Source organism: Apaloderma vittatum, unplaced genomic scaffold (genome assembly GCF_000703405.1).
Source record: "Apaloderma vittatum isolate BGI_N311 unplaced genomic scaffold, ASM70340v1 scaffold3745, whole genome shotgun sequence".
NCBI classification, from domain to species: Eukaryota; Metazoa; Chordata; class Aves; order Trogoniformes; family Trogonidae; genus Apaloderma; species Apaloderma vittatum.
Genome location: NW_009716327.1, coordinates 1,957 through 12,013, shown reverse-complemented (window position 1 = coordinate 12,013; position 10,057 = coordinate 1,957). Strand labels below are relative to the sequence as shown.

Here is a 10,057-nt window from a genome sequence, read left to right as displayed (position 1 = left end):
GAGGAATAACACCAGGTACCAGGACAGATTAAGGGACGTCTTTGTGGAAAGCAGCCCCATGGAGAAAGACCTTGGAGTCCTAGTGGACAGTAAGTTGTCCATGGGTCAGCAATGTGCCCTTGTGGCCAAGAGGGCCAAAGGGATCCTCGGGTGCATTAAGAAAAGTGTGTCCAGCAGGTCTAGGGAAGTTCTCCTCCCCTTCTACTCTACCCTGGTGAGACCACACCTGGAATACTGTGTCCAGTTTTGAGCTCCCCAATTCAAGAGAGACAGGGACATATTGGAGAGAGTCCAACAGAGAGCTGCGAGGAGATAGCTGAGAGGGGACCTTATTAATGTATACAAATACCTGAGGGGTGGGTGTCAAGAGGAAGGGGACAATCTCTTTTCAGTAGTGCCCAGCAACAGAAGAAGAAATAATGGGTTTAAGTTAGAACATAGGAAGTTCCACTTCAACATGAGGAGAAACTTCTTTACTGTGAGGGTGACAGAGCCCTGGCACAGGCTGCCCAGAGAGGGGGTGGAGTCTCCTTCCCTGGAGACTTTCAAAACTCGCCTGGACGCGTTCCTGTGTAGCTCCCCTCGGGGATCCTGCTCTGGCAGAGGCGTTGGACTAGATGATCTCTAGAGGTCCCTCCCAACCCTTAACATTCTATGATTCTAGGATTCTATGGGTTTACTCTCCGTCTCCCATTTCTAAAGGGCTTTTACATCATATTTGTGATGAAGTGGGTAAGCATCCGCAATAAAAAATGACACAGCTGCTGTTACAGGAATAATTACTGATTTACTAACAGAAAAATTACAGACTATTTTGCAGTTTAGGTAGAAATTCGGAGCCCAAACTGACATCAGTGCTTTCAACAAAACAGAGACAGACTGAGAGAGAGGAGAGAGACAGAGGTCTGCCATGGGCTGTCCCTGCTGCAGAGGCGAAGGGCTGACCTCTAGGCACTGAGGAAGGTGCTGATGACGGAACAGTCATGGATTTGGCCATGACATGGGTGCAAAGGCAGGATTTGGTAAGGAGGATGCTGGTGGCACCTGCAGATGTTCCCAGACCAGACCAGCCCTTACGGCAGGGCAAGGGAGCAGCCAGCAAAGAAGCATGGCCATGTCTGGCTGCTCCGAGATGGTTGCTGGAGGAGGAGATGGCAATGGGTCTGTGCAGTGCCATCCAGGCTACCTGGGCCCAGGCTGAAAAGGGCTTTCAGGTGGTGGAAGAAGTGCAGAACTCAAGAATCCTCATCCCCAAATCCTGCCCTGCACCTTTTGCCACAGAGAAACATTATCCCGTCATCTGCTTGGTGCCTCCCTCTGGCGAAGGCAGGACATTTTCCAGCATTAGCGGATTTTCTTTAGATACAGGTGAATTCCATTCTTGGAGCGAAGGATGACCCGAGGTATTTTGCAGGGAGGCTGCGCCGGGTCAGGTGAGAGCTCGAAGCGCAGCAGCGTCAAGGCCAGTGCCACCTTCATCTCATTCATGGCGAACTGCTGCCCGATGCAGTTCCTGGGGTAAAATAGAGCAGTTCAGCCACTCCATCTCAGTGCTGGGCACAGAAAACTCCCATGGCTGGATCCCAGCCCTCTCACACTGGCACACAACCCTTCACCTCTGCAGCCCTGGGGACCCCAGGCAGTGTTCTGGGTAGCAAATCAGGGGCACAGGCTGAGCAGGTGGAATCTAGGGGAGCATCAGGAGCTCCCAGATGCGTGTTCAGGTGAGCACAGAAAAGGAGGGGTGATGGGGAAGCAGAGCCAAGGTGGTGGGTGTCCAAGAAGGAGGCCCTGCGATGTGTTTGGTTTGGTGGGTGAGCCCAGGGTGAAGGGAAGGATTGGGAGCAGAGAAGGGAGAATAAAAGGGTGTGGGAGTGGGTCTTTGCATCAAGGAGAGAAGAGCAGGTGAGCCCCGGATGCTGTAGGCTCCCCGTGCAATGCCAGCAGGATGCTCTGCAGCTTTGGGACCCAGTTCCCTGTCCCCAGGAGGGGTCCAGAGATGTTTCCTTCCCATTTTGCCAGCTAGTAATTAGAACTTCTCTGTGGTACAAATGCTTGCAGTATGCTCAAGAACTGTTTAACACTGCAGGGCCAGGACTTCAGGACTTCAGGTGACGGCATCTGAAAGCACTCTCTATACAGTTATCACACACTTCTTAAGGTGAACAGTTTCTAGTGATGCATGTTTTTTTCTCCCAACTATTACCTCAGTGTTCAATAAACTTTACCTCAATCCAGCAGAAAAAGGCAGAAAGGCGTGAGAGTGTCTGCCAGAGATGTTCTCTGGGGAAAACCGCAAAGGGTCAAACACCTGAAAATGAAGAATACACAGCAAGAAAAAAAGTGATTATTTAACGAATACGGTACTGCCTGGTATCTTCAGAAATGTTAACACCCCATAATTTCTGAACAACACTGTTGAAGAGACAATTCATTCTGAGATGGACTGAAACTCATACACCAGACTCCCTTGCTTTCCACTGAGCCTGGCAATGGTGTTGCCAAGATAAACAAGACAAGATATGATGAAAACCAGGGAGCCAGGATTCAATTCTCCACCTGTAAGCTGAGCGAAAAAAAAAATCATCTTTCTGCCTGTTAATAAAACAAGCTCTCTGGAGCACTTTTTCTTACTCTTTTGGCAGCGTCCAGCCCTAACACCACTGTCTGGGCAAAGATGTTCAGGAACAAGGGAGGGTTCTTCTCTCCTGATAACAGGTGAAGGGTACATTGGAAGAGGCACAGTATAAAAAAAAAGGGCAAAAATCATTAGAGGGGCAACAGAAAACTCACCAAAGGGTCCTTCCATACTGCAGGATTTCTGTGAATGAGGTACATGCTTATCACGGCAATGCTGCCTGTAAAGCAATTGAGGAGAAAAGGGTTCAATGATAAAGAAACTAAAGGGAAGGTTGCAGTGTGCTCACCCAGAAGTCTGTCTAAATCATCATGGTCTCATCTGTCAACTGGAAACCAATGAGGGTTTTGTCACTAGCTTCAAAGAAAACTAAACATTTTCCATTTGTTTAGTTGTAAGCAGGCAAAAGGTGTAAATGAGGAAGGCCCCAGCACCGTAGGCACATCATTCCCCCGCCAATGCCTGCTTGTGTGCCAAACCAGAGAAGGAAAGGAGCAGCAGAGGGCGATTCCTACACCACAAACTGGGATGGGACCAGTCCCTGTACCCCTGCGCCTGCAGTTTGCCAAAATGGGTGGACCACGAGCTTGTCCTTGGCCAGGAGGACAAGGGGCACAGGCATGGCTGCCCTATAGCGGTGGTGGTAGGATGTCATGGGGATGCTACTATCCAGCCTGGACCTCAGTCTGTCAACAGGATGCCAACATCTACATGATCCTCTCTGAGCATCTGTGCTGGCAAGGAGCAGGACACAGAGATGGGGCTGTCACCTTCGCTCCGCAGCAGGCAGTGAGGACATGGCTGATGTCTGCAAGCACAATTCTGTGAAGCTGGAATGGGATTTACAGACCTTCTGGCAAGGTGCGTCCATCAGGGAAGGTGATGGGTTTGCTGAGCTGCCGGGACACGCCGGGCACCGGTGGGTAAAGGCGAAGGCTCTCCTTGATGCACATGGTGCTGTAAGTCATCTTGCCCAGGTCCTCCCTGCCAGGACAGAGGCAGACAGAGCCCCTCACTCCTTTTTACCAGGACACCCCTTGCCCCAGAGCCATCAGCCCCCCAGGGCAAACTCCCTTGCAATAGACAAAGGTGTACAGAGGGACCTCCAATGTCCAGCCATGGGCTGCTGCAAGCTGGGGACTGCAGGGCCCCTCTGAACAACCTTAACAACCTCTGAACAAGCTCAAGAGCAAAGTGACAGCGAAAGGTGAAAAGCCACAACTACAACGTCCCGTGGTGAGAAAACAGGAGAGAGCAAGAGCAACATCAGTGGCCCAGGTCTTTGTGTAGCATTCAGCATGTCCCTCCTGGCCTGGGATGTTTTTTTCTTGTGTCTGCCCTGGCAATAAGAGCCCTGAAGCCCTGAAGCTCAGGGAGGCAGATTTAGCTGCGGGATGCAGTATCTGCTCCATCATATGAAGTCTCTGTGCGTGCAGCAACCTTCAGCACCTCAGCGTTTAAGTCTTGAAGACATTGCTCATACAGGTGATAGGGAAAAAAGTTATCAGCTAAGGAAATGTGCAGCCTTACCACTGAAGTGTCTTCCGTTGCCCCAGGATCTCCTGGATCTCCTCCCGGCACCGTGTCTGGTGCTCAGGATGCGATGCCAGGCAGTAAAAGAGCCAGGAGATCCCACTGGCTGTTGTGTCGTGGCCCTCAAACATGAACGTGTCCACCTCAGCACGCAGGTCCTCATCAGACAGTCCAGCTCCATTCTCATCCTAACAGCCAAAGACACTTTCAGTAGCCCATATATATATATACAAAAATAAAATTATGGTAGCCTACACATACATATAAAATACAATATCCCAAGAGGAGACATTATATTCCTTCAGCTATTGAAAAAGGGGGCAGTGATGCCCCTGAGATACATACAAACAAAATCAGCCTCTGTTTAGACTGAATTCAGGGCCTCTTTTCCTTAGCTTATAAATCCCTTTATCCCTGCCTCAGCAAGACTATGAAAACCCTCTTCATGCTGTATTTCCCAATAGAGGCTACCAACATCACTCCTCACCACTCACTTTGGCACACAGTAGAATGTCCAGGAAATCCAAATGTCTCTTCTTCTGGATCTTTTCAAATTCCTGTTCATCTTTAAGGGACTCCTTTCGTTCTTGGATCACCTTGTCTGTGAAAAAAAAGTCAGGAGATGCTAAGCTGCAAAACTGTCCTACCAAAGCAAAGCTCACTCAAGGTGGGTGACCACCTCTCAGTTCAGGATGCATTTCACATGTGCTTCTGCATCCCAGGCAGTTTGGCTTTTTCAGCAGCAGGGCAACAAATGCTGTGCACATTGTCGTGCTTTTCTGTGAACTTCTTTGTCCCCCGCAGACTCCTCAGCCTATTTTAACCACCCCTCCTGCATAAAAATCATGCCAAGACTTAAAAGGAAAAAATTTCCTTGCATTGCTCTTGCCTGCAGCATCCTTCCCTCGTCTCAACAGTCTCTGGTCATTTAACAGGAGCGCTCCTAGAGGGGAGTTCCTCCATTAGTCCAGTGTAGTAATGTGGGACCTGTCAGACCCCCTTGCCTCACGCCTAGATCGGACCACTGCTACAAGCTGATTCTCTGCTTTTATCTTGGCTCTGAGCCTCCAGGCAGGATCACTGCATGGGCAAGAAGGCAACTTGACTGCCTGTGGTCAGCCACCAGCCAACCTGCTCGAAAGCTTTGGGAGAGGATGGAGGCAGGGAATACCTGTGTGGTCATGAGCCTGCTGGCAGACCTTCCTGAACCGGTATCCGTGTGGGCTGAGCCAGTAAATGATGTCATTGTGGTAGGGGAAGATGCGGAGGCGCTGGTTCACCAGTTGGCATAAGTCATAGACAGCCTGGATGTAGGTGTTTTTCCTGGGGAGAGGAGAATGGCAGATGTTTGTAAATTCGGGAGCATCATGGTGAACAATTTGCCTGCCTCTCCTCGAAGCTGCAAACTTCCTGCCAGCATTTGGGTCAGCCAGCACTGACCTGCTTGTCTGGCAGTTGCTGTGATAACTGAAGGCACATTTCATGATGCTATCAAGAGTCATCAAGCTGACGTGCTCAAAGAGCTCCACTGGTTTCCCATCTGTGATCAGCTTCTCCCATTTATCCTAGGGCACAAAGGAGATTGAAATGAGAAGGCAAAGGGCAGTTCTGCATGATCTGTGTTCATCTTCTAGTTAAATAAGTGCTCAGCTAGTGATCCATCCCAGAGAAATGGAAAAAAAGAAGAGGATCTCTTTGTTGTCATCAAAATCCTGGAGAAGGAAAGCCAAGAGCGGGATGATTAATACGTGATTTGTCTCAAGCAGCTGCTACTCTCAAACCCTTGTAGCAGTGAGCCCTGGTACACCCTACCCTGGGGCAAAGGCACCCTGGAGAAGCCCATGATTGGTGCATTTTTGGGTGAGAGGATATATCACCAAAGTATTTCCTAGGGTGCAGTGTGTTTCTCACGCAAGAGCAGGGTATGCCGGCATTGGGCTTCACGGAGTCTGCATTTTCTGCCTCCCTCTCACAAGCACATATGACTTTGGTGCCTTTGGTGTCTAGGATGCAAGCTTCCATCCCATGAGCTCTCTCTCACTGCGTTTTTCTAGTATATCATACAGGAGGTTGTCATGGGTTAGGGCTGGGCTGGCCGCTGAACACTGACAGACGCTCTCTAACCCCCTTGCTCAACCCTTCCCGTAGAGCATCCCTAGAGAAACTATAATTAGTGTCTCTCTTGCCTGGCAGGCATGAAATGACGCTGAATCCTCTGTCTCTCTGTAAGGAACTACTGGACTCAGAAGCTGAGAAAGGAAGGACATGGATGAGCACAGTCACATCTGAGCTCCCACAGCGTGAAACCAGGCTGAGGAACTGGCAGACAGACTTATGTCCTTAGCACATACCACGATAGCTGAGAAAGGAAGGACATGGATGAGCACAGCCACATCTGAGCTCCCACAGTGTGAAACCAGGCTGAGGAACAGGCAGACTTATGTCCTTAGCACATACCACGACTGCCACCTGGTGGCATGGGCTCCCACAATAGGCATTTTGCATCGTTTGCAAGGAATTATAACCTGCCAGGCACTAGTGTGCATTGCAAAAGCTCTCTTGCCTCTCCAGCCCCCGGCTCCTGGCTGCTTTCTGGGCTGATGGGAGACAGGACAACCAGGACCCTTGTGGACCTGTTGGGGAGGTTAGATGAAGGGAGGCAAAGGAGAAGGAATAGATTCTGTACCCAGACTCCTGCCGGTCCACATGTACAAAGCCTGGTGTCCCTCACCTGTAATTCACACTAGTTTCCACCGTGCCCAGCATGGATAGATGGCCCAACACTGGAGTTTCATTGTGTATTACTCAAGGCAGGGATTGCCATACAGCCATGGGTATACGTTGACAGCAAATGATTCCCTTTAAACTTGGGTCACAGTATAGATCAGCTCAAACTTTTACACTTTTGGGATTTATTGTGAACCTTTATTTACTTCATTTACTGTAACACCTTATAAGAAGTTGCAGTTGGGATTGAGATTATGCACACTTTAGGGACAGCAGTAAGATCAATCCCACGCTTTAGCCACAGAACCCAAAGCAGTACCAGAGCCATAGTCCCTGCAGAGCTCATTCTTTCCAGCCCATGGACAGGGGTTTGTGGTGGCTCAGAAGCCTCGACCGCTACAGCCTGTCCTTACCATTACTGGGTTGTGAGTAAGGGCACTGCAAGAAAACCCTGTTCCAGCATTTACCTACTAAACAGTCAGCATCAGGGGAAAGAAAACAAGGCAGAGAGAGGGAGCATCAGATATGAGTCCTACCAGCATCACGTTAGTAGACTCTGCCATCAGGGCCACGTATGGTTTCAAGATGTCGTAATGAAACCCAGGAGTCAGGAGTTTTCGATGTTGGTGCCATTTTGGCCCATGTAAGATCAGCAACCCTTTCCCTGGGGAAACACAGGCAAGGCATGTTTGCTGGGCACAAGCAGGCTGCTTTCACCTGCCTGTGGACACAGCCTCTGCCTGCAAGGAACGTTAAAACGACTGTCTGAGCTGCTATGAGAATGTATCACCATCAGCTCCAAGGTTCCTGGGGCTGAGCAGAACCTGGTTCACCAAAGTGACACAGTGCTGCCTCCAAAAAGAAACACCAACACTGCTGGAGCCGAGAAGTTCAGATCAGCTGATGCATTTTTCACTCGTCCTCCACTGAATCTGAGCTTCTCCCATCACCACCCTCTGCTATCTGTGGACCTGTAGGTGCTTCTCCTTTGTACGTAGGACTATGCCTGAACTTCCTTTCCTCAAATCACAAAAAATAGCATTATTTAGTACCTTTTTCAATAAAATAATAATTTCAGGAAGCTTTTAGCTATAACTGCATCAACGAACAAGCACAAGGCTGTTTATTTATAGCATGTTCTTGAATAATTTCAGAATCATTCCTGGTAGGCAAAGCCCTGAGGATACATACCAATCCATGGGATAAGGTGTTTATAGCTGATGTTATCCTTGGGATCTGTCAAAAAACAATCAAGAGAAAAAGAAAAGGTAAATGTTTCTGTAGCACCAACCCCACTGATTGCACCTGAGAACTCCCTCTGGGATCTCACTTTCAATTGTGTATGAAGCGGAATCAGTGGCATCCCTGCAGAATTCATCAGTATTTCACAACAAACCAACACTGTCTGGTCTAGCTGCAAGGAATATGTATAAAAGCAGATGCCCGGACTGGAATAAACAATACTGGTAGTCCAAAGTCTGTGCTGTGCGATAAATTATTAATCCCTCCCAGATGGCACTGTTTAGCACCCTTCTCTCCGGATGCACTAGAGATAGGACTCTGCAGTAGGAACCAGGGTTCTGAGCTAATTAAAAAGCTCCCAGACATCTCCTTGTGGAAGTCAGGCACCAAGAAGATAACTTTTCAAGAAGCACTTGAAAAAGTTTGATTTACCAAATTTGTAAGGGCCCCAGCCACCCCCATAGCTCTGTGCCTGAAGCACCAAGAGCACGGCATGAAGGAGGGATATCTTTCCATGCCTTCAGATGATTTCTGCAAGATAACCTGTCTACGAAACCCTGCCTGGCTGTGAACTTTTAGGCTTGCATAGGAAATTTGCAAGCTGAAATTTGCTCTACAACTGAAGGCATCATGTCCTCACCTCCTCTGGACAGCAGAGCCTTGGCATAGTCGGGACTGGTGACAACTAGGAACGCTGAGAAACTCCCTAACCAGACAGGGTGAGCATCTTGGTACTTCTGTGCCCAGAGCTCTGCCTTGGTCAGAGCATTCTCCTCCTTGAGTATCTATAGTTGTGGGGAAGTAAAAAGAGAAAGAATACTTAGATTCAGAGGAAAAAAATATTTTCACAAATTGCTTTCTTAAAAAGTTCAAGGCTTTTCTATATCAGAAAACCACATGATCACAAGCAAGCTGGTGTCCCTCCAGGTTTGCAGAGCATGAGAAGTAGAGATCCCTGTTACTTTTTTCCCTTTGAACAGAAACTTCTCTGACATAGTATGCAAGGGGAAGGATTTCGGTAAGCCAGGGCTGACATAGCTGCTGCTGTTTTGACTTGAAGCTGGAAGTTCAATTAAATCTGTATACCAGTAGAGAAATTAGCCACAGAGTCACCCTGTTGACTGAGTCAAGTAAATATTTGCTCGATTGCATTGATGTAGAGTTAGCTCAGGTCAGTTTTTAGTCTGGCTGGTGTTTCTCAACCTGTGAAATGGCTTGTATTCAAATAATCATCCATGTCCGACCTGCCTTGCAGAAGATGCTCAGGAGCTGTGGGGTGTCTGTCAGGGGACTGCATGTGCGGGCACGGCCAAGCTCCAAGGCTGAGCCCCCTTCCTGGTGAGCCCAGTAGGAGTCCCCTGCAGCACGTCCCATGTGTTCTCTTGCACTCAGCAGAATGACAAACTACATCTAGTTATCATTTATGGTAGAAAGTTATTATTCAACTTCTCTTGTTCAGGTTCAAGATTTTGGACTTCTTAAAGACAACCACTGATTTCTGGGGGTTTCAGGAACCAAGCTTTGGTGTAAGAGGAGGCAGCTCTCCCCAGTGCCCACCCGTTCAACAATGCCAGCAGAAGCAGGGCTGGGCATGGTGTCTTTAGCTGAGTGACACTTGAACACATGAAAATCCTTTCGATACATCTGTTTTTTCTTCCTCCTGCCACAAAACCACAGAAAGCATAAATGGAAGTAACTGGGAGATGCTGAGCAAGCCTCGCTGGCAAAAGTCATAGAATCGTAGAATTAGAGTCATAGAACAGTTTTGGTTGGAAGGGACCTTCAAGATCATTGAGTCCAACCTTTGTCCTAGCCCTGTCAACACCACTAAACCATGTCCTTCAAGGCAACATCTACCCTTCTCTTAAACACCTTCAGGGATGGTGACTCAACCCCCTCCCTGGGCAGCCTGTTCCA

The 10,057-nt window shown here is 48.6% G+C and overlaps 1 protein-coding gene across 1 annotated transcript; it reads right to left on the bottom strand.

Moving 5' to 3' along the window:
• Window positions 1–1,344: 1,344 nt before the first annotated feature.
• On the bottom strand, window positions 1,345–8,925 carry LOC104273973 (cytochrome P450 4B1-like; the record flags this gene model as incomplete). The annotated part of the gene is made up of 11 exons (XM_009869478.1): window positions 1,345–1,513; window positions 2,229–2,311; window positions 2,794–2,858; window positions 3,489–3,622; window positions 4,169–4,359; window positions 4,666–4,772; window positions 5,343–5,494; window positions 5,612–5,736; window positions 7,435–7,562; window positions 8,090–8,134; window positions 8,781–8,925. Coding segments are annotated over 11 exons (1,344 nt in total), but the record flags the coding sequence as incomplete, so codon positions are not given.
• Window positions 8,926–10,057: the final 1,132 nt, after the last annotated feature.